Here is a 24,652-nt window from a genome sequence, read left to right as displayed (position 1 = left end):
ATAATTATGAATATATTATTAACAACACAGGATACACGTATAGGGGAGATATGCGTTGCTAACTCTTTTCCCTGTCAGGAGCCTAACGCCCCGGGGGGTCAGAGACGGGACCTTTTTCGGAGGACCACTGACGTATGTACCAGTCGCAGTTTTTTGTGATGTCACTCTTTAGGTGTGTGCACATTTTTCACTGCATCCGGGTGGAGTTTTTGGGTTGTGTTTTGCACGCCACAGGCTTTTCAACAGGAAAAAAACAGCTGGAGGCAGAATGGTTGCAAAACACTACGTGTTTGTTACTTAACTCTGGGTTTCAAGACCAGTCCACCTCCAGCTGTTGCAAAACTACTACTCCCATCAGCCACGGTCTGTCAGTGCATGCTAAGAATTTTACTTTTGCTGCATTTAGGGTGCCACAGTTTAGAGACCCGTGCATAAAGGCCTGAAAAATGGGGGCCTGCAGAACTTACAATACTAGAAGTGCCAGCATTCCCAGGCATGCTGGAAGTTGTAGTTCTGCAACATCTAAAGGGCAATATGTATTCGAACGTCCTTGGGCCTTGAGGACACTGAAGTCAGGACGTTCGCATACGTCCTATGTCCAAAAAAAATTTAAATTCATTATGCTAAATAACAAGGAAAAGTGCCTAAATACACATTTGCCAACCAGGGTGTCTGCAGCTGTCCAGGCATGCTGGGACTTGTAGTTTTGTAAAAGCAGGAGACACATTTTTTGTGAAATACTAATATATGATCATATATACTAACTTTTAAACTAGACTTAAATGCTGGGCTGGGCTGGGACTTGTAGTTTTGTAAAAGCAGGAGACACATTTTTGGTTAAATACTAATATCTGATCATATATACTAACTTTTAAACTAGACTTAAATGCAGTTGAAGATGATGAAATAACAGTGGTCAAAATACTTACACAAATCAGCAACTTTTCCTCAGACTTAGTGAAATTGCTTCCAACCATGTTGCTGTGTGATTGCGCTGCGATCATAAGTTGGAAACTGGCAAGGCTCCAGGAAATGGTCGCGTGTTGTTCGCGTGTTGATTGCGCTGCTTGGACCGAGATGGGTCCATATGGCTTCGGCTGTATGGACCACAGTAACTCTTTTCCCTGTCAGGAGCCTAGGAGCCTAACGCCCCGGGGGGTCAGAGACGGGACCTTTTCGGAGGACCACTGACGTATGCAACCGTCGCAGTTTTTTGTGATGTCACTCTTTAGGTGTGTGCAAATTTTTCCTTGCACCGGGTGGAGTTTTTGGGTTGTGTTTTGCACGCCACAGGCTTTTCAACAGAAAATAACCAGCTGGAGGCAGAATGGTTGCAAAACACTACGGGTTTGTTACCTAACTCTGGGTTTCAAGACCAGTCCACCTCCAGCTGTTGCAAAACTACTACTCCCATCAGCCACGGTCTTTCAGTGCATGCTAAGAATTTTACTTTTGCTGCATCTAGGGTGCCACAGTTTAGAGACCCGTGCATAAAGGCCTGAAAAATGTGGGCCTGCAGAACTTACAATACTAGAAGTGCCAGCATTCCCAGGCATGCTGGAAGTTGTAGTTCTGCAACATCTAAAGGGCAATATGTATTCGAACGTCCTTGGGCCTTGAGGACACTGAAGTCAGGACGTTCGCATACGTCCTATGTCCAAAAAAATTTTAAATTCATTATGCTAAATAACAAGGAAAAGTGCCTAAATACACATTTGCCAACCAGGGTGTCTGCAGCTGTCCAGGCATGCTGGGACTTGTAGTTTTGTAAAAGCAGGAGACACATTTTTGGTTAAATACTAATATCTGATCATATATACTAACTTTTAAACTAGACTTAAATGCAGTTGAAGATGATGAAATAACAGTGGTCAAAATACTTACACAAATCAGCAACTTTTCCTCAGACTTTGTGAAATTGCTTCCCACCATGTTGCTGTAATATTGGGAAACTGGCAAGGCTCCAGGAAATGGTCGCGTGTTGTTCGCGCAATTGCGCATGCGCGATCGAAAAATCGCAATCGCAATATGTATTTTGGTTAAAATATCATACATATTCGATTTCAGAGTGCTGCTACAGCAGTTTTCGAAATATCTGCAATAAATTTCGCATTCGCATGTTGCGATATTTCGATAAAATATCAGGAATATTCTGAGCCAATCAGAGCGCTCCTCCAGCATATCTCGAAATTGCGCAATAAATATCGCATTCGCATGTTGCGATATTTCGATAAAATATCAGGAATATTCTGAGCCAATCAGAGCGCTCCTCCAGCATATCTCGAAATTGCGCAATAAATATCGCATTCGCATGTTGCGATATTTCGATAAAATATCACGAATATTCTGAGCCAATCAGAGCGCTCCTCCAGCATATCTCGAAATTCCGCAATAAATATCGCATTCGCATGTTGCGATATTTCGATAAAATATCACGAATATTCTGAGCCAATCAGAGCGCTCCTCCAGCATATCTCGAAATTGCGCAATAAATATCGCATTCGCATGTTGCGATATTTCGATAAAATATCACGAATATTCTAAGCCAATCAGAGCGCTCCTACCGCAGTTATTAAAAAAAAATCGCAATTATTTTCGCATTCGCAATAGCGAAAAATCGCATTCAATTAATTTCGATAAAATATCACGAATATTCGAATTTAGCGAATATATCTCGAATATTCGAATATATATTCGAGATATATCGCGAAATCGAATATGGCATATTCTGCTCAACACTAGTGAGGAGTTAGGACTGAGGGTGCAAAGGTGAAAAGTGCACTCTGAAAATGCCCTTATTTTTTAGGAATGGAGGTGTAAGTATTAATACAAGTATTAATACAATAACCTTAACCTCTCAAATTCACAAAATTAAGCTCCTCGTTAAATCAGAAAAAATGGGTAATGTAGGAAAAGGTTTCTACTGGAAAAAAGCGCATAGTAACAAATCTTTAATCTGGCATCTCTTTAGTCTGAGTTTAGACATGAAGGACATTGGGATGCAAATTGAAAGGATTTTGGGGGGGGGGGGGGGCGTTTTATATATCAGCTGTAATATTGTGCTCTGATCCTAACAGGAATAATTCAGGTGATGCAGACATTTCTCGGAATATTAGTATACCGAGTGCAATTTGGCAGCATTGTTCACATCACACAATATTCAACTTCCGTAAAAGGACTGTTTCATAAAGCTATCATGTGTAATTTATTTTAGTGCTCTACTTTTCATTACTCCAAAATTCACTTATTAATCTGTAAATAACACAAGTGTTTCCCTAGCAATGCGCACACTAGCGGCTGTCTCCTGTGGATACCATGCTATTTATTAATGTTAGCACAGCTTTCCTCTAAGTGGGTAAATCAGCAAACAAATTTTTATTACCCCTATTATGATGCACTTCAATGAACTTCATACAGACATGGACAATTAGCATTATTGTTCAATTAGGGAGCAGACCGTTGTGAATGTGCATTATGCAGAGCCGGCATGCTGTAAATAAGAAATCAGCGTCAACGCTTATGTGCAAGTTTTTTTTTTTTTTTTAAGCACAGCTTTTAGGAAAATATACAGTATCTCACGGCAGTGTATTCATCTGTGCAGTATCTGTTTTTGTAGGATTGTTGGCCACAGATAGTGTAAGGGGTTAGCTCGGTAGCGGGGGGGTGTGACCTCCTGAGTGGGTTCCCTACACACTGAAGTATACAGAGAGGCAGCCGTGGATGGTTGAAAAAAACAAGGGTTATGGTTTATTCTTCCATATTGCTGGAAACAAGTGCAAGCATCCAAACAGCATAAAAAAAAAACATAAAATAAACCCTGGCCACTTGGACTGTCTACCTTCACAACACAGGAACCTACCTATGGAGTCTGGCACAGCCTACTGCTGGTCTTCCAGCAGAAAACAATAGTCTAGTTTATTTTCTTATTACACAGCAAAAATGTCAACAACCACTTCACCTTCAGAAGTCTTCCTCAGCTCACTGCTCTCCTTAACTCAACAAGCCTCAGGATGCAGCATTCAGTAGTAATCCTCTGGACAACTTATAGAGGCCTTAATTCTCTCATTCTGAACAGCTGAAGCTATCCAACGTCCTTAAACCTTTCTGGCTACCTCTGCAGCCGACACCTGATAGTAATTGGTGAATTTTCTAAACAAGGCAGAAATGTATCTCCCGTCTGTTACAACACCCCCAGATTTACCTGACTTCCTGTCACAGTAGGTATGTAGATTCCTGACCATAAACTCCTGGGACCCACCACAATATTTTCTTTAGGCAAAAATACTGTATATATTAGCTAGCATTCTAGCATTGGAAATGTGAGGTCATTGCTCCTTGTGGCTTTAAGCACATGGCAGTGGGTCCCCTTAGTTGATGGCCCTGGTCTTCCTTTCAGGCTTCCCTCTGATACAATCACACAAGTTTATGTGCAGGATACTTTGTCCAAAACACCAGGTATAATTCTTGTGACATGCCAGACGTATACTAATGGCAGGGCTCAAAATTTCAAGTCTTGAGCCACTAGCCAGGCCTCAAGGGTTACTCGCCATCAGTTGCCCAACCCAATCCCTACACTGCTCCAACTCTAATTCTGCCGCTAATCACGCCCTCATAAATTATCTCATGAAATGACACTTAAATGTTTTATGCAGAATTAAGTTATGGAAATAAATATTAACAAAAACTTTATCAGTTCCCCTCAGCACAGCCTCACCTGTGCTCATCAATGCAGCCTCACTGTGCCCCACATTTCAGCCCCACTGTGCCTCCATTGCAAACTCATTGTGCCCCCATTGCGAAGTTCTTGTGCCCCCCATTGCAGAGTCATTGTGCCCCCCTTTGCAGAGTCATTGTGCCCCCCATTGCAGAGTCCTTGTGCCCCCCTTGCAGAGTCCTTGTGGCCCCCCCTTGCAGAGTCATTGTGCCCCCATTGCAGAATCATTGTTCCCCCTTGCAGAGTCATTGTGCCCCCCCTTGCAGAGTCATTGTGCCCCCCTTCAGAGTCATTGTGCCGCCCCCCCATTTGCAGAGTCCTTGTGCCCCCCATTGCAGAGACAATGTGCCCCCCATTGCGGAGTCCTTGTGCCCCCATTGCGAAGTCCTTGTGCCCCCATTGCGAAGTCCTTGTGCCCCCATTGCGAAGTCCTCGTGCCCCCATTGCAGCTCTCCTCTTACTCCGTGATCTCTGACAGCTCCCGATCAACTGAGCCCACTGCGGTGCTCCCCCCCCCCACTCCCAGGTGATCCGCGGCTCTCCTCTTCCTCTGTGATCTCTGACAGCTCCCGATCAACCCAGCCCACCGCGGTGTTCGCCCCCCCCCCCCCACTCCCAGGCAGCCCAGCTCCTTGCCAGACCTCATTTTCCACTCTTAAAATGCGAGTATGCGAGTGGAAAATTTGAGGTCTGCTAATGGCATCAAAAAGATTTTAAACCTCAGCAATGCATGTGGGTATATTTTGTGAGATGGCAGGGCCCAGAATATTATACAGATGTGCCCCCGCAGGAGACTCTGGATATGGTTCTCTTGATTCCAGCACCGGTTCCCGCATTGCATCTCTCCCGCAGGCAGTTCACACTTCCCTATGCGAACCACTGCAGATGTCAATACAATGTTAATGACACATATCAAAAAAGAGAAAAATCAAAACAAAAATCAAACAATTGATTGTGAAAAAATTATCAAACAAAAAATGATGCTGCTGCTCATGAAAGCCTAAATACTTAAGGCCCAAAGAAACATATAAATAGATATAATAAATTATAAACAAGCGCGCAACCAAAATTTCAATAAAGTGTCATTATAGAAATCCCTATGTGAAATGGTCAAATCAGTAATGATTGTGCATATAAAAATACGCAAAAAAAAAAAAAACGGTGAATAACAACAAGAGGCAAATGTATTCAAAGTAAATGATGTGCTAAATGTTCATTGTGTGAAAAAAGAACAAAGTCCCAAAGCATTAAAATAGGACACTTCTAGAATTTAATCCAATAGCTACTACAATATTCAATGGAGTATCTGGAAGGATAACAACAAAACCTGGGGAATGCCCAGGGACAAAACAAGCCTCCTTACCGACCAGCCTGCAGAACAACCAATTAACCTGTCTAACAGTATGAGTTGAAAACAGGGGTTTTGTCCGCACGCATTTGCAAACGCATGCGTGAGCAATAGAGCCGCACCAAGGCACCCTTTAATCTGTGGTCCTAACACTAAACAATGAGCATCCCCACAGTGGAGGCACATGCATTCTAATGGATAGATATGGGCAGGTGGACTGAAGGGGAGCCACCCCTCCTTAAAGGTACAGGAGCACACCAAACACCCAGCATGTAGCACAATGGCTGCAAAGGTGTTGGTGCACTCCTTGACCAATATAAGCACCACAGGTGAAACAAACGTGTCCACCGCCACCATCTATAGCTGGCAATCGCAGTAAGTGGCATTGGAAGGCTAAAGCAGATAACAACAAAACCTGGGAAATGACCAGGGAAAAAACAAGCCTCCTTACCGACCAGCCTGCAGAACAACCAATTAACCTGTCTAACAGTATGCGTTAAAAACAGGGGTTTTGTCCGCACGCATTTGCAAACGCATGCGTGAGCCACAGAGCCGCGCCAAGGCACCCTGTGATCTGTGGTCCTAACCCTAAACAGAGTATGAGCGTATCTGGAAGGAGCCTTGGTCTTATTTTCAGCCAAAAGAGTGTAATATTACTGCCGCTTACCGGACTAAGAGGACCTCAGGTTATAGAGATCTCTAGAGCGTGTGCATTAGCCTGCCGGCCACGATAAATGACCACCTTGATCAAGGAGGGATGCTTCCGTCTTGTTGGATGAGGATATCACCTTCAGCTGTTCATCAGACTGGATCACACCACACAGGAAGGAAAAACAGGCAGAATCCACTCAGCTTTGTTCTTTTTTCACACAATGAACATTTAGCACATAATTTACTTTGAATACATTTGCCTCTTGTTGTTGTTCACAGTTTTTTTTGCGTATTTTTATATGCACAATCATTACTGATTTGACCATTTCACATAGGGATTTCTATAATGACACTTTGGTTGCACGCTTGTTTATAAATTATTATATCTATTTAAATGTTAATGACACACCCAGATCGTTTCACAGATTGCAGTGCGAACTGTGGATTCTGGCAGGAATCCGATTGCATGGGTGGGTACACTCATGCGATCTGATTCCAGTGCGAAAAAAAAAAGCCCCTGCGCCATTTTTAGGCAAATCCAATGCGAGTTCAGCCATGCAACTGTATGGCTGAACTCGCATTGCACAGACATTACATGTGAGCAGGGCCGCCATCAGGGGGGTACAGGCAGTATACCTGTAAGGGGTCTGGAGGTCCCCAGGGGCCCGGAGGCCCACAGGGCCCCAGATGGCAACTCCCCTTTTTTTAATATATTTTTAATAAAAAATATTTTTTAATATATTTTTATTTTATTTTTTATTAAAGGGGCAATTTTTTTTTTCTTAGAGGACCGGAGGTCCCCAGGGGCCCCCAGGGCCCGGGCCCGGATGGCATCCCCCCTTTTTTTATTTATTTTTTATAAAAAAATATATTTTTTCTAATATATTTTTATTTTATTTTTTATTAAAGGGACAATTTTTTTTTGTTAGGGGTATGGGGGTCCCCAGGGCCCTGGATTGACAACCCCCCCCCTTTTTTTTATAAACATATATATTTTTTATTTCTTTTTTTTATATATATATATATATATATATATATATATATATATATATATTGTGAGGGGTTAGCTCGGTAGCGGGGTGTGTGACCCCTTGGATGGGTTCACCACACACTGAATTTATACAGACAGGCAGTCGAAGACGGTTGAAAACAACGCTTTTGGTTTATTTTTCCACCTTGCTGGAAAACAATTGCAAGCATCCAAACAACATAAACAAAATCAAACATAAAATAAATTCCCTGACCCCCCCCCCCCCCCGCTTCTTAATTTCAGGCAACAGCACCCCCCCGGTTCTCTGCTCCAGGGGGCCCATGCCTGAAGCTGTGTAAGGGGCCCCATAATTCCTGATGGCGGCCCTGCATGTGAGAAATTTATGTATATGCTTTATTATTAATTTTTATTTACTATATTTTTTCCATGAAAACAAAGTTACCTCGTAAAACAGTAAAATCTCTGCAAAATGTCTAAAAATGTAAGCATTTCTAATGAGTTTATTGTTATCAATATCTTCAAGACTATTTCATGTTGGTCAGTTAATTGTTCTGAAAACTTGGATACTTTAGCCATCCAGGCAATCTAGATTTGTGAATGTATTGTATATATTATATAAAGTATCACACAAAAGTGAGTACACCCCTCACATTTTTGTAAATATTTTATTAGTTCTATCTTTTCATGTGACAACACTAAAGAAATGACACTTTGCAGTGAGTGTACAGCTTGTATAACAGTGTAAATTTGCTGTCCCCTCAAAGTAACAACACACAGCCATTAATGTTTTAACCGCTGGCAACAAAAGTAAGAACACCGCAAAGTGAAAATGTCAATATTTTGTGTGGCTGCCACTATTTTCCAACACTGCCTTAACCCTCGTCGGCATGGAGTTCAGCAGAGCTTCACAGGTTGCCACTGGAGTCCTCTTCCACTTCTCCATGATTATATCACAGAGCTGGTGTATGTCAGAGACCTTGCGCACCTCCACCTTCCGTTTGAGGATGCCCCACAGATGCTTAATAGGATTTGGGTCTGGAGACATGCTTGGCCAGTCCATCACCTTTACCCTCAGTTTCTTAAGCAAGGCAGTGGTCGTCATCTTGGAGGTGTGTTTGAGGTCGTTATGTTGGAATACTGCCCTGTGGCCCAGTCTCTGAAGGGAGTGGATCATGCTCTGCTTTAGTATGTCACAGTACATGTTGGCATTCATGGTTCCCTCAATGGATTGTAGCTCCCCAGTACCAGCAGCACTCATTCAGCCCCAGACCATGACACTCCCACCACCATGCTTGACTGTAGGCAAGACACACTTGTCTTTATACTCCTAACCTGGTTGCCACCACAAACACTTGACACCATCTGAACCAAATACATTTATCTTGGTCTCATCAGACCACAGGGCATGGTTCCAGTAATCAATGTCCTTAGTCTGCTTGTCTTCAGCAAACTGTTTGCAGGCTTTCTCGTGCATCATCTTTAGAAGAGGCTTCCTTCTGGGATGACAGCCATGGAGAACAATTTGATGCAATGTGCAGCGTATGGTCTGAGCACTGACATGCTGATTCTCCACCCTTTCAACCTCTGCAGCAATGCTGGCAGCACTCATACATCTATTTCACAAAGACAACCCCTGGATATGACGCTGAGCATGTGCACTCAACTTCTTTGGTCGACCATTGCAAGCCTGTTCTGAGCTGAACCTGTTCTGTTAATCTGCTATATGGTCTTGGCCGCCATGCTGCAGCTCAGTTTCAGGGTCTTGGCAATCTTCTTATAGCCTAGGACATTTTATGTAGAGCAACAATTTTTTTTTTCAGATCCTCAGAGAATTCTTTGCCATGAGGTGCCATGTTGAACTTCCAGTGACCAGTATGAGAGAGTAAGAGCGATAACACCTAATTTAACACTCCTGCTCCCCGTTCACACCTGAGACCTTGTAACACTAATGAGTCACATGACACCGGGGAGGGAAAATGGCTAATTGGGCCCAATTTGGACATTTTCCCTTTTGGGTGTACTCTCTTTTGTTGCCAGCGGTTTCGACATTAATGGCTGTATTGAGTTATTTTGAGTGGAGAGAAAATTGACACTGTTATACAAGATGTACACTCACTCATTTAAATTGTAGTGAAGTGTAATTCCTTCAGTATGGTCACATGAAAAGATATAATAAAATATTTACAAAAATGTGAGGGGTGTACTCACTTTTGTGAGATACTGTACATGTATAGGTGACTATCACTGTCTCCTGTCCCTTTGGTGCTTTTCTGTCAAACTGCAGTACACAAAACAAATAGAAAGGTGGACGGGAAGTGGGAACCCATATATAGGCATTTCATGGAAACAAGGACCTTCATCCTTTATGATCCTCTGCAGTAGCGGTGTCTGCTTTAAGAGATAACCTCTGCTGAGCACCTTTCTCCCACTCTCCCCTCAGTCTTTTGATATTTTCCTTTCCCTTGTTTTCCTTCAATCTATTCTGCAGCTTTCTCTCTCTATCCCTATTTCAGGAAGTAGCATGAAACCAAGAAATAATTGCAAGCTTACAAATGGTGTCACATTCTTCAGGCTAAAGCAGCCAGACAGCATGGGGGCACACTGGTAGAACCAAATACACTCTGCACATTACAGGAAACCAATTTATAGATATATCATCTCAATATAACTGCTCAAGGGTTTCCTTTTTTACTTGTCTGGAGTTTCTTTTTATGCCTTTTTTTATTTATTTCAGAAGTTTTGATTACTGACCACATCCAGTGTTGTATATATGATATGGCTAAATACATAGCTAAGTTACATAAATAAACTGACCTGCCTGAAAAATTATTTGTAATTCTGCTCAGGCAGTCTTGTAATTTGGATATCTGTCAGAAAATGACCCTCCTATTCCCTGGTCTAAGCTGTACAGCTTTCTACGTTGGTGCTTTTTCACACTATAGGGCTTAAAAACGCAATATGCGGTTTTGTAAAACGCACAGCTCGTTTTGCGCTAAATTTCAGCGCAGTGCATAGAGCGTTTTTTTTTGGGTGCGGTTTCATGAATTTTCTGGATATATATGATATATATGACATCACTTCCTCGCTCGTGTGAGCAAAACATGCTTAAAAGACTCAACACAATTTTTAATGCATGTCCATCCATTTCTGTTAAAGGCGCGTTTTTGGTGTTGTTCTAGAAGGGAAAATTTGGGTGCGGAGTGCTACGAGTGGTGATTAAGGGCAAAAAGATTTATGCTAGGAGGAGGGATTCGGGGGGATTTGTGCTGGGAAGGGGAGTTGTGAAGTGGGGGGGAGAAGATTTGTACAAGGAGGGGAAATTTTAGGAGTAGAGGATTTGTGCTAGGAGAGCAGATTTTTTGGGGGGAGGAGGAGGCATTTGCCCTGGGGAGATTGGGGGCAAAGATTTGTGCTAACAGGGAGAATTTTAGCAGGGGGCAGATTTGTATTTGGAGGAGGGGGATTTTATTCTTAGGGAGTAAGCATGCAGATTAGATTTATGGGGGGGGGGGATTTTTTGTGACCTAAAATGCTCATAGATCATGTGGGAGAGGGGGCACAGCCTGGCATGTTCCTTCTTTCTCCTTCCCTCTCCTCTCATTCCTCCCCTTCTCTCCCCTTCCCTCCCCCTCCCCTCCCATTCCCTCCCCTTCCCTCCCCTCCCCTACCTCCCCTTCCCTCCCCTCCCCTTCCCTTCCCCCCTCCCCTTCCCTTCCCTCCTCTCCCCCCCTTCCCTTCCCTCCCCTTCCCTTCCCTCCCCTCCTCCCCTTCCCTCCCCTCCTCTCCCCCCCTCCCCTCCCCCCCCCTCCCCTCCTCTCTCCCCCCCTCCTCTCTCCCCTCCTCTCCTCTCTCCCCCCCTCTCCCCCCCCTCCCCTCCTCTCTCCCCCCCTCCCCTCCTCTCCCCCCTCCCCTCCTCTCTCCCCCCCTCTCCCCCCTCCCCTCCCCCCCCTCTCCTCTCTCCCCCCCTCTCCCCCCCTCCCCTCCTCTCTCCCCCCCTCCCCTCCTCTCCCCCCCTCCCCTCCTCTCTCCCCCCCTCTCCCCCCTCCCCTCCCCCCCCTCTCCTCTCTCCCCCCCTCTCCCCCCCTCCCCTCCTCTCCCCCCCTCCTCTCCCCCCTCCTCTTCCCCCCCCTTCCCTCCCCTCCCCTCCCCCCCTTCCCTCCCCTCCCCTCCCCTTCCCTCCTCTCCCCCCTCCCCTTCCCTCCTCTCCCCCCTCCCCTCCTCTCCCTCCCTTCCCCCCCTCCCCCTTCCCCCCCCCCCCCCCCCTTCCCCCCTCCCCTCCTTTCCTCCCCTTCCCCTCCCCTTCCCTCCCCTCCCCTTCCCCTCCCCTTCCCCTCCCCTTCCCCTCCCCTTCCCCTCCCCTCTCTCTCCCCTACCTCCCCTCTACTCCCTCTCCTCCCCTCCCTCTCTCCCCTCTCTCTCCCCTACCTCCCTCTACTCTCTCTCCTCCTCTCCTCCCCTCCCCCCCTCTCCTCTCCTCCCCTCCCCTCCCCTCCCCTCCCCTCCCTCCTCTCTGTCCTCCCCTCCCCTCCCCCCTCCCCTCCCTCCCCTCCCCCCCCTCCCTCCCTCCCCTCCCCCCCTTTCCTCCCTCCCCTCCTTTCCTCCCTCCTTTCCTCCCTCCCCTCCTCCTCTCCCCCCCTTGTTCTGGTATAGTGTTTTTTTTTTTTTTTTTTTTTTCTTCACACTGCAACTCTTCACCTCTGTAGACATCACAAGGTTAGATGTATTGGTTTGTCATGTTATAGACTTGGAGATCTTTTTCTAGGCAAGACAGTTGCCATTTCAGTATATTTTTCTGTATTTCGCAGTTTGGCTGGAGCTCCACTTTAAGAGCAGCTGGCACACCACCCAGGGCAAATTGTACAGCTGCTCCGGTCCAAGAACCAAGGTGGCACTAGAAATTATATGTAAATACTGGAAAGAGCAATGGAAAAATCTGTACGTCTCAGCATGACAGAATGTTTTAATGTGTGATTTGTATGGCTGAGGCAGAATGTATAATGCTGTTTACCTCTCTTGTTAGGATTTGAAGACTGTGCTGTCTTACCCTCAGTACCCAGGGGAGTTCCTGCACCCTGTGGTCTATGCCTGCACTGCTGTGATGTTGTTGTGCCTGTTCGCTTCTATTATCACCTACTTTGTGCACCACAGGTAGGACGCCTTTTTTTTCCCTACTTTAACTACGTAGGTATAATTATGCCATTTTTCTGAATTGCATGTTAAATTGCAGCGTTTCTAATATACCAAGGACAATACAAAATGACTGAGCTGACTACAGATGTCTCCCGGAGCACAATGATGCTCTTTGTTCCCCCCCACCCTTCAGCAGTGTTCATGATGGTTGTTGACAATTTAAAAGCATCCTGAATATTTTAACAGTAAACAATATTTTTGTTCCATCTCCATGGATGTCCTATGCCCTCATCCTGCAAAAAAAAACTTGAGGAACCTAGATTCTACAGTTATCTTCCAGGAAGCCACAACTATCCTTTGCATTTCTATTGTCAGAACTGCCAATACATATTATTTGCTTTGCACTGCTCCGGCAAACTATATGTGCATCTATATAATGGAACGTTTTAAACATAATTTAGGAAAACAATATGGCTGGGATTGATGAGATACCCTTTTGTACATTTTACGACTACCAAGAGGGCTGCTATGTCATTTGTACATGCATAGGTACCACATAGCCATGGTTGCAGTCTACATTTTTGGTACCGTATACTTAACCAATTCCCACCATGGCCAATTCTGACCTTTCTCTCCTACATGTAAAGATTTGAATTTTTTTGCTAGAAGAATACTTAGAACCCCAAAACATGATATATATATATATATATATATATATATATATATATATATATATATATATATATATATATATATATTTTTTAGAAGGATCCCTAGAGAATGAAATGGTGGATGTTGCAATTTTTTATGTCCCACGGTAATTGCGCAGCAGTTTTTCAAATGCAATTATTTTGGAAAAAACACACTTTAACCACTTGCCGCTATAACCGAATGATGGCTACAACGCGGTCGTCCAGTTGTGAAAGGCCGTCATACTATATAAGTATCTGTAATTAAATAAACAAATATAATAAAGAAATACAAGTAACAATCAGTATTTTTACTAGAAAGCTACTAAAAATCCCTAAATACTATATCATTTTTTAGCAGAGGCCCTAGAGAATAAAATGGTGTGTTTTACATTTTTTTATGTCACATTGTATACACATTAACCAAAAATACAATTTAATGAATTTTAATGTACACAAACACAATAGAGCACCCACATTTTTTGTACAATATGGTGTTTCACAGAGTAAATAGATACCAAACATATCACGCTTTAAAATTGCACGTTTTGTGAAATGGCGCCAAACTTCAGTATTTAAAAATCTCCATAGGCAACGCTTTATAAGCCTTTTACAGATTACGAGTTTTGAGTTACAGAGGAGGTCTAGTGCTAGAATTATTGCTCTTGCTCTGACGTTTGCGGCAATACCTCACTTCCTCACTTGTGTGTATGGGATCAACGCGTGTGGTCGCCTTTACGTACAAGCGGGGGGGGATGTAAGGGCTTTACATTTTTTTTTACAATGTTTCTTTAAAAAAACTTTTTCTTTTACTTTTATTGCTGTCACAAGGAATGTAAACATCACTTGTGACAGCAATAAGCAGTGATAGGTACTCTTTATGGAGAGATTTTGGGTCTATTAGACCCCAGATATCTCTGCCCTAAAAACATCTGATCACACCAAGATCAGCGTGTACACCGTGACGAATGTTGATGGGACATTGGTACACTGACAGATGTTTTTGTGCACTTGTTCACTTCGACAGTAGTTGATCGTCCACTGGCGGACCATGACAGATGTTGATGGTCCACTGGGGACGCTGACAGATGTTAATGTTGAAATACAACACTATTGCAAATGTTGATGTGACACTGGTACACTTACAGATGTTGGTGGGGCACTAGTACACTGACAGATGTTTTGTGCACTTATTGCACAGATGTCGATTGGACACTTGGACAGGGACAGAAGGTGCTTTGTTTCCTGTGTGGGATGGCTTCACTGACTATGATCTGTGTGTAGCTGAACAGGGCTGCAGCATCCCTATCTTGCACATGCCCCCCCCCCCCCTCCCCGCATTACGCTTTCACTGAGCTCAGTGGGGAGAGCCGCTACAGAGACACATGTCTCTGTTTACATTTTGTGATGACTGTGATTGGACACAGCCATCATGTGATCAGGAGGGCCAATCACAGTGCCCACATCCCCATCTGTGATGTGCTGTGTCTAAGGAACACAAAACATCACAGAATTACACCACTGTGCCGCCCCAGATCTGACAGGACGTATGGGTACATCAAGTCAGAACAGCGAAGCTCCCACCCGGGCCGTTTCTGTACAGTGGCCGGGTGGGAAGCAGTTAGTGTGCAGGCTTAAAGTGTTAATTCACCTTCAGTTTTTCAGCACTCTCAGTAGCTTAGTTAATCACTTACTTAGCATGCAGCTTCTTTATCTCTTAATGCTTACCTACGTTCCAGTTTCTTATGGTGCCATGTTTCAGGGTGGCTGCTTTCTCTTGCAGCATCCTATAGAGCCACCCTTGCATGCAGGGATTAGAGCTGTGTTTCCCTACACTGTGTGCATCAATAGAAAAAAACAGCCCCATGTATATGTGATCCGAATCTTCTGGGTAGGGGGCGTGCATGATTATACACAGTGGGAGCCTATCGGCAAGTAGCATGGACTTGAAGTCCGCCGACACTCACCAGTAATCAGGCAGAGAGGCAGGATGGTGGTCAGCCTATGTTAACAAGGCAGAACGCCGTTCTGACAGAAGGGAAGGGATGAAATGTATGTCCCTGCAAAGCAGGGAACAAATTCTATCTCTTCCCTAGTAAAAGCACCTCACACTGGTTAGGAACACAGTTAACCCTTTGATTGCCTCTGATGTTAACCCCTTCCTGGCCAGTGTCTTTACTACAGTGACAGTGTATATTTTTTTTAGCACAGATCACTGTCACTGGTCCCCAAAAAGTGACAAAAGTGACGCAATATCACAGTCCCAGTATAAGTCGCTGATCGCCGCCATTAGTAGTAAAAAAAATAATAAATAAATAAAAATATCCCATAGTTTGTAGATGCTATAACTTTTGCACATACCAATTAATAATTGCTTATTTGGATTTTTTACCAAAAATATGTAGCAAAATACATATTGGCCTAAATGTATGTTTTATAGCAGAAAGTAAAAAGTATTGTTTTTTTTTTTGTTTTTTTTTAATTTTCGATGTTTACAGCGTAAAAATAAAAAAACGCAGTGGTAATCAAATACCACCAAAAGAAAGCTCTATTTGTGGAAATTACATACTTTTTTTGGGGTCCAGCGTTGCACCACTGCTATAGTAACAGTGCCGTATTGCAAAAAATGGCCTGCTCATGAAGGGGGGTAAATCTTTAAGAGGTCAAGTGGTTAAACCCCTTTCACACTGGCATAGACCAACAGCAAATCCACCTGCTCAGCGGGGGATCTCTCCACTGATCCTCGTTGATGCAGAGTGAACATGGACACAGCCCGTTGTTCTCTATGGGCTGGGCTGTCAGATAGAAATGGGTCGACTTTCCATTTCCATTCGACTGTCATCCGATCCGCCAGACGTATGGAGAACGGATCCCTGACTTTTTGTTTTTAGCGGACAGGATCGGATCAGATCGGATTTGGGTGGGCATCATTGTCCATTGACATCCGCCCCTCCATAGAGAGCAATGAGTCGTCCGAATGCGTGCCTGAAAAACTGACAGGTCGACCCAAACAGTCCATCCATGAGAAAGGTACCTAAGGTTTACATCCACTTTAAAAAATATTGCTCAGTAGCATTATAAAGTCATTCTAGTTCTCTGATAATGGTCACTGGGACAGGAAAAAAAATTACCCCAACACAGACACAGCTAGAAATAAAAACTCAGAGATATTGATAGCGGGGCACTGAACATGGATTTCCATTGATATCATTACTTGAGCACAACTGTCCTATATTTAGCAACCCACCACAAAGAAATAGGTCAAAGAGAGTGCCAGATAAAAAAAAATCCTTAGGAGTCCGAAATCTTTATTGTTCAACTGGTTAAAACAAGCAGGGCATAAAAACTGCCAACATGTTTCAGGGGCCACACAATCCCCCTCATCAGGGCTGGGTAAAATGTCAGTATGTTAAATGGACTCAAAAGTACTCCTACACTGACTGATCTAAAACGGCAGGCACAGAATGTTATAAACAGTCGGTGCTGGTTTTCACAGTATAAGTAGCTTAACCCTGAAATGCAATGGATGTTTTCTGCCCTGTCTGTTTTCAGCAGTTAAATATTAAAGAATTTGGACTCTTATGGATTTTTCATTTGACGCTCTCTTTGACCAATTACACTTAGAAATAAAAGCCTGGTGAGTTCTAACAAAGCATAACTAAAAGCAACAAAAAGGCTGTCATATATTGTATTTTACCAGGTCTTAGATGTGGTAGCTGCATTTTTTTTCAGGATTTTAAGCAAATACACAAAATGCCTGTTGATCTTGAAAGAAATTCAGTGTCCTGATCCCTTCTTGTGAGCTGACCTGGAAGCATATAACAATATTCTATTATTTGAGTAAATTACCAATCCTATCATCCCCCATGTATTCAAGAAGAACAAAGGCAGACATATTTGAAGTTCATCCAAAACAGTGCAGTGCATATATAATTAACTGTGACCTTAAATAGTTTGCATATTTGACGAAACGCATAGGTCGGAGCCATGCATACACACTACCACGCATGTGCACGCGAGGGTCAACCATATTTTTTATTGGAGGAACTACTGTTTCCCTTCATGGCGTTTTTTAATAAAGGTTTACTACTTGCTGAATTGTAAGTGCAATCTCTCTTATTAAATCACGGATGTTTTAACATTATTACACTATATGGAGCTCTTATTTTAAATATTCACAATCCATTTTGAGCTTGTTGGATTCAGCTGGCTATTTTAAGAGTCCCTATATATTGGCAAAAATGATGTGTGCTGGTACCGCTATTCCATCTTCATCTTTACTGTCTAGTTGAGCACATATTGACCACCCTGAATAGGGGGGTCACTGACATTCTGGTAAGTCTTTAGTGAGGGTGTTTTTGGTATCGCCTTGGTCAACCCGGTAGAATTTTCCATTTTCACCATGGAGTTTGGGACTTTATTTAATTTATTTCTGGTGGTTATAAGTTTTCCACGATTCTTATTTTGGACGATTTATGGACACTATTAAATGTGTATTTATCACTATTCTGCACCATTCATTTGTCACAATTAAGTTATTTTGCATACTATTTAAGGTCAAAGTTAATTATACTATGCTCTGCACTGTTTTGGATGTTTATATGAGTGCCTGGGATCAAAGGTATAGTGTTCAGCAGCATTATTAATTTAACCACAATCACAGATTTTTTTTCTGTTTTACTATTTAGACTTAGAAGTCCAGCCTGAGTGGCTGGCAGTGCACAGGGAACCGGAAGTGTTTTATTCATAGGATTACTATGTGAAAATAAAGGATCAAAAGCATAAAAAAAACTAATGCATCCACCACAACTAAGGACTGACAATCTGCAATATCTTACACCTTTGTCTTTGGGGTTTAAATATGCTTTCATAAAATATGGAGTGAATAGCCCTTTAGGCCACTGAGTCCTCTCAGGGTCTGTCTGATGGAAGGTGAATTGAAGTTGCTTGTGCACTGGGTATTTTTACCCATTAATTTGTGGTTTGGGAGATAAAATGTTTGCCTGTTCCAACAGCTGTGTCTAGGATGACCTGCATGATTCCTTTCTAAGATACTTACTGTTTTCCTGAAATCTCTAGATAAGGTGAACAGTTAACAAGCCAGTCTATATCACCAAGGGGACAATTCTTGACATTTTTATCTCATAAAAAGTGTATGCTAGTTTATTAGCCTGTAGTGTCAACTCAAAACAAATCGGTCCCTGTGCAATACACATTGAGCTGCCATGATCCTTTTAGTTAAAAGCGAACAAGGAAGAACCAGCAAGGGGCAATATCCCTCAGGTCACTTTTGTTCTGACAAATAAGGACCAGCAAGGAAAGGTTGAGAAGGTCTTCTTCTCAAATATGCTGCATGCGTACTGTGCAGCAAAAGCCCAAAGTATTAAGAAGCTGTATACATGGTATTAGTGTCCCAAATAACCATTGAACCATTGACACTTTATAGAGGCTAAACATAATCTTGTTTATCTCACTTGTGCGTATGTTGCATCAACATGATTAGCAACTCTTTATTCCTTCCTATAAACCTCAATTACAGTAAACCAGTAACAGGATATCCAGATGTGCACAACACAACCCATATACGGTAAACAAATGAACCATGAAATGAACACTCATATACCTATTTATGGCATGACAAGGAGTTAGTCACAGCATCATTGAATACATTTCATCACCACATCCGTGTACAACATAAATCCTTAAAAACGTAGATGGCAAGTCAAGGTCAACCTAAGGTGTTTACCAATGAAAAAAAAAAATCTTAACTAAATGGTGTACAGAAACACAATATATTAACCTTTATCCGTATGTAGAGAAAGTTTATAACGATTTGAAACCATAAAATGTAATTAAAAATGCAAATATAGGCCCAGATCCACAAAGAACTTACGCCGGCGTATCTATTGATACGCCGCGTAAGTTCTAAGATGCCCCGTCGTATCGTTGTTTTGTATTCACAAAACAAGATACGACTGAATGTGGGCTCGATCCGACTGACGTACGTCTTAGTACGCCGTCGGATCTTGGGTGCATATTTACGCTGGCCGCTAGGTGGCGCTTCCGTTTATTTCCACGTAGAGTATGCAAATTAGCTAGATACGCCAATCCTCAAACGTACGTCCGCCCGGCGCATTTTTTTACGTCGTTTACATAAGGCTTTTTTCGGCGTAATGTTACCCCTGGGTCTATGAGGCATACGCAATGTTAAGTATGGACAGCGTCGAATTTTCCATTGTTTGCGTAAAATGTTCGCGAATAGGGCTTTGCGTAAATTACGTTCACATGGAAAGCATGGACTATTTGCGACGTGATTTCGAGCATGCGCACTGGGATACCCCCACGGACGGCGCATGCGCCGTTAAAAAAAAACATCCCTATGTTTTCAATGATCTCTTACATAAAAAATATAAACATTAACAGCGCTTGATTCAAGCTGAACGTGCCAGAATATGAATGTGTTGCCACATCCTGCTCAGTAACAGTTTCTATTGAAATAACACTTGTATGAACCACCACAACAATGCACCTCAAATAAAACCTCCAAGGGTTAAAACCCTCTCAAAAGTCCTTATTAAGATTAAAATAATCGTAACAAAAAAGGATGCAAAACAAAATGAAATAAAAATGCTTCTATAGTCCTCAAAATAATGATGGCTAATTTCACTCTGCAGCTCTAGAACTTGCAGCGACTCTTGACAGTCCTAAATCCAAAACCAGGCTAAATCTTTCAAAGATAATTCTGCTATGGCTGTGCTGTTGCATACATTGACACGTAGGGATCCCCCTTAAAACCTCACTCACCAGATGGATGTCAAAACAGGCATGGAATGCTGGCTCTATAACTGGAGTGTATGATGGTTCAGCTGGATCTCTCCCCTTCCTTCTGCTGCCGTCTGGTGGGTTCAGGTAGTGCTCAGATGGATGCAATCATGAAATGACATAAAGAGACTCCACATAGTGTATAACTGTTTATTAAAAAAAGGTGAAGAACTCTTCAATGTTGTGCTTACATTTAAAACTTCAGGTATGGCGCTTGTGTCACAATCAAAAAAAGCTTGCTGGCTCTCACTCTTTGCTGTTGCCTGGGGATTCCTCCTCCTGACGCCGTGAGTCCCGGGAAACCGCTCGCCTGATTGGACAGTCGGATCACGTGGCCACGCCCTGACGCGTTTCGTGATTGGATGTCACGTCTTCAGAGGGCGTGGCCACGTATCGTGAGCCGACTATATTTATAGCGCCGAGTCATTCGCCTCGCCCGCCCTCCGCATGACGTCGGCTGTACTCTCAATGAATCATAAGGGGTGCCGTATGTGAACTACAACAGCTGATAGGACGTAGTAAACAAACCGTCCACAGCTGAATAATCACGCTGCACGCTCATCCATTGTCTAACTACAATGGACGCCCTGCGCCCCCTGTGGTCAAATAACATAGTACAGGTGCCAGACTCCTCATCAGATGTGCATTGCAACTACCAATACGAGTATCATCACAGCAGGCTAATGTTATTAGGTACCTTTCATGGCCCGTCACTGTACTCTAAAAGAATGCACTTCTGACTGGTATCCTGACACCTGGGTTATCTGACTTTTTCATATAAAATAAATAAAAGAAGCTGCAATATATACTATTGCGCCACTACTTATACACAATAAAATAAATCCTTATAATATAAAGAGCATACATGCATATAAATTCCTAATAAAATATAAATATATATATATAAATACATTCTAATTGAAATACAGAATAAATATATAAAAATAGTTAAAATGCATCCTATAAAATCCCAATACTACTATAAAAGGACTTATAATATTAATAGCTAGATGTGTGCCTTACTCTACCTACTAGCAGTACTAGCCCATTATTTATATTTATCTCTTTACGGGCTACTATACTGATTGGTATTGGCTGCTGATCTGCCTTTATCGTGTCAGGACCAACATAACTGATCTCTTACTGAGGTTATGGGGGATTAAGGCCTGCGTCTAAACTAATATATAGTAAAGAGCATATTAACCACTTGACCACTGGGCACGTAAACCCCCTTAATAACCAGACCAATTTTCAGCTTTCGGTGCTCTCACAATTTGAATGACAATTACTCAGTCATACAACACTGTACCCAAATGAAATTTCCGTCCTTTTTTTCACACAAATAGAGCTTTCTTTTGGTGGTATTTAATCACCGTTGGGTTTTTTATTTTTTGCGCTATAAGAGAAAAAAGTCTGAAAATTCTGTAAAAAAAAATAATTTTTCTTTGTTTCTGTTATAAAATTTGGCAAATTTAGTATTTTTTCTTCATTCTTTTGGATAAATGTGAAAGATGAAGTTACGCCGAGTAAATAGATACCCAAAATGTCACCCTTCAAAATTGCACACGCTCGTGGAATGGCGCCAAACTTCGCTACTTAAAAATCCCCATAGACGACGTTGCAGGGTATTGTGGGGTATTGTGGGGTATTGCGGAGTATTGCGGGGTATTGCGGGGTATTGCAGGGTATTGCGGGGTATTGCGGAGTATTGCGGGGTATTGCGGGGTATTGCGGAGTATTGCAGAGTATTGCGGGGTATTGCGGAGTATTGCGGGGCATTGCAGAGTATGGGGGCATTGCAGAGTATTTTGGGGCATTGCAGAGTATTTTGGGGCATTGCAGAGTATGGGGGCATTGCAGAGTATGGGGGCATTGCAGAGTATTGCACAGGGAGGGATGGATGGCTGGATCTGTGACTGCATGTGTCACAGATCCAGCCCGCAGCAGCAGCAGCTGCTGCTGCTTCCGCTCTCTCCCCTCTCCTCTCTCACACTGTACCGTTCGGTACAGAGAGGAGAGGGAGGAACCGGCGTCATCACATGACGCCGGTTTGTTTACTAGTGATCGCTCCGTCATTGGACGGAGCGATCACGTGGTAAACCGCCGCTATCAGCGGCGATTTACCGTGATCCATGATCAGCCGGGTCCGGAGGACCCGGCGGTCATGGAGACTCCCGTGTGCGCGCCCCGTAGGGCGCGCGGGAGCGCGATTCTGGGAGGACGTACATTGACACCCTCCCAGAGTTAAGCAACCGCCTTGTAGACGTATTTCGTCTATAGGGCGGTTGTTAAGTGGTTAAAAGAAAAATGTATTTATTATCCAAAATAAATGACTAGATACTAGAGCTCTATTTCTGCTTTGTGCTTAATGGTTACTGATAAAGCAGTTGAGGTCTAGTTCTATATTTAACCCCTTTGGGCTCAAAGTGTCAGTAAGAAATATCCACTTTGTTTCAGACTTGGAAATTTCCTGCACCATGTTGGCCCCTCTCCACTTATGTTGAATTTTATCCACTCCCTAGAATTTTAAACCTATGGGGTCCCGGTCATGTTTTTTGAGAAAATGCAACGACACACTATGATCCTCGTAACCAGTCTTAATGTTGTAGATATGTTCCGATACTCTCTTTCCTAAGGTGCGTTTAGTGCGTCCTATATACATGAGGCCACATGGGCACTCCAAAGCATACACGACATGCGTGGATGCACAAGTTATGCATTCCTTAATCTGGAACTGTCTTCCATTGGCTGTTGATGTAAAACTCGTTAGACCTCGTAAGTGGGTAGACACCTGTTGGCATGCTTTGCATCGGCGGCATGCATGGAAACCCTTCTGGTCCCAGAACATCTGTAGTGGTTTTGGTTGGTCAAGTACCTTCTTCACCACCTGATCTCCAAAAGAAGTCTTCCTGTAAATGAAGGTAGGTGTATCTGGTAACGTTGGTTTAAGTATCTTGTCCATGGTTAGAATATTCCAGTGTTTCCGGAAGATGTTTTCCACTTCCTTATACTGTTCATGGTATTGGGAAATAAAGCCCCACTCATGCTTCTGATTGGGTTTTTTTTCTTTTGGTTGTAGTAATGTTTCTTGAGAGTTTTTCCCCACGTCCTTTCTAATGTGTTCTAATATGTCATAGTTATATCCCTTTTCAATAAAGCGTTTGGCTAAAATGGACGATTGTATCTCATAATCTTGTTCATGTGTGCAGTTACGGCGTATACGTAAAAATTGGCCTTTTGGAATATTCCTCAGCCAATGAGGATGGTGTCCACTTTGCACAGGTATATAGCTGTTCCTATCTGTGCTTTTGAAAAATGCTTTAGTGGTTAGTTTTTCCTCCTCCTTCATTACCGTTACATCCAGGTAGTGGATTTGCTCTATATCCCAATTAAATTCTAATTTGATATTGTTAGTATTGGTATTAAGCCACATTGAAAATTATTTTAAAGATTCCTCAGACCCCTGCCACACTATGAATAAATCATCTATATACCTCGTGTAGAAAATTAACTCCTTGCGTCTGTTTTTGTATATACATTTATCCTCCCATTCGCTCATAAAGGGGTTCGCAAGGCTGGGAGCAAACTTGGCTCCCATTGCGACACTCATTTTTTGGCTGTAAAATTCTCCTGCATACCAGAAGTAATTTTTTGATAAACAAAATTCCAGTATCATTTTCAAGAATTTCTTTTGGGTATATGGTACCTCCTCCCGTTGGCATAGAGCCCAATTGAGTGCCAGCAATGCGTCATCATGTTGAATATTTGTATATAACGCTGAAACGTCAGCCGTTACTAAAAAGGTATCTGTATTCTTAGATATATTGACTTCTCCCAATTTCCGTATGAAACTGGTGGTATCTTTTAAGTAGGCTTGGGTGTTCTGTACGCTGGTCTGTAGGAAATGGTCTAAATATTGTCCTACTCGGGAGGTAACGGATTCGATACCATTAACAATTGGCCTTGCTGGGGGAATCACTGCATTTTTGTGGATTTTAGGCACCGTATAAATTGTTGGAATACGGTTATAGCTAGGACACAAAAAACTTTTTTCTTTCTTGGTTATCACTCGCATGTAGTAGCCATAATCCACTAAATTTCGTAGGCCTGTTCTGTACTCTTTGGTGGGGTCCTTTGGAAGGTGTTTGTACGTAGTATCATCATTAAGCATTTCTTGAAGTTGTGTGTGGTAAAAGGTTTTATCCATTATTACCACTCCGCCTCCTTTGTCCGCCGGGCGTATAATGACCTCTTTCCTAGCTTCCAACGCCTTAATGCCTTCTCTTATGTACTTAGGATTGAGGCTA

General features: G+C 42.9%; 1 protein-coding gene across 3 annotated transcripts in view; it reads left to right on the top strand.

The window, feature by feature from the left end:
- ADGRA1 (adhesion G protein-coupled receptor A1) overlaps nt 1–24,652 on the top strand; it is an 893,528-nt gene that overhangs the window by 733,480 nt on the left and 135,396 nt on the right. For all 3 annotated transcript variants that reach the window (XM_040361825.1, XM_040361824.1, XM_040361826.1), the window contains one exon: nt 12,725–12,852. In XM_040361825.1, the coding sequence (XP_040217759.1) occupies nt 12,725–12,852 (128 nt within the window). The remainder of the gene's footprint in view (nt 1–12,724; nt 12,853–24,652) is intronic.

The sequence above is a fragment of the Rana temporaria genome, chromosome 8 (genome assembly GCF_905171775.1).
Source record: "Rana temporaria chromosome 8, aRanTem1.1, whole genome shotgun sequence".
Lineage (NCBI taxonomy): Eukaryota > Metazoa > Chordata > Amphibia > Anura > Ranidae > Rana > Rana temporaria.
Note: the sequence above shows the minus strand (reverse complement) of the source record. Positions and strands in the feature narration are given on the sequence as shown.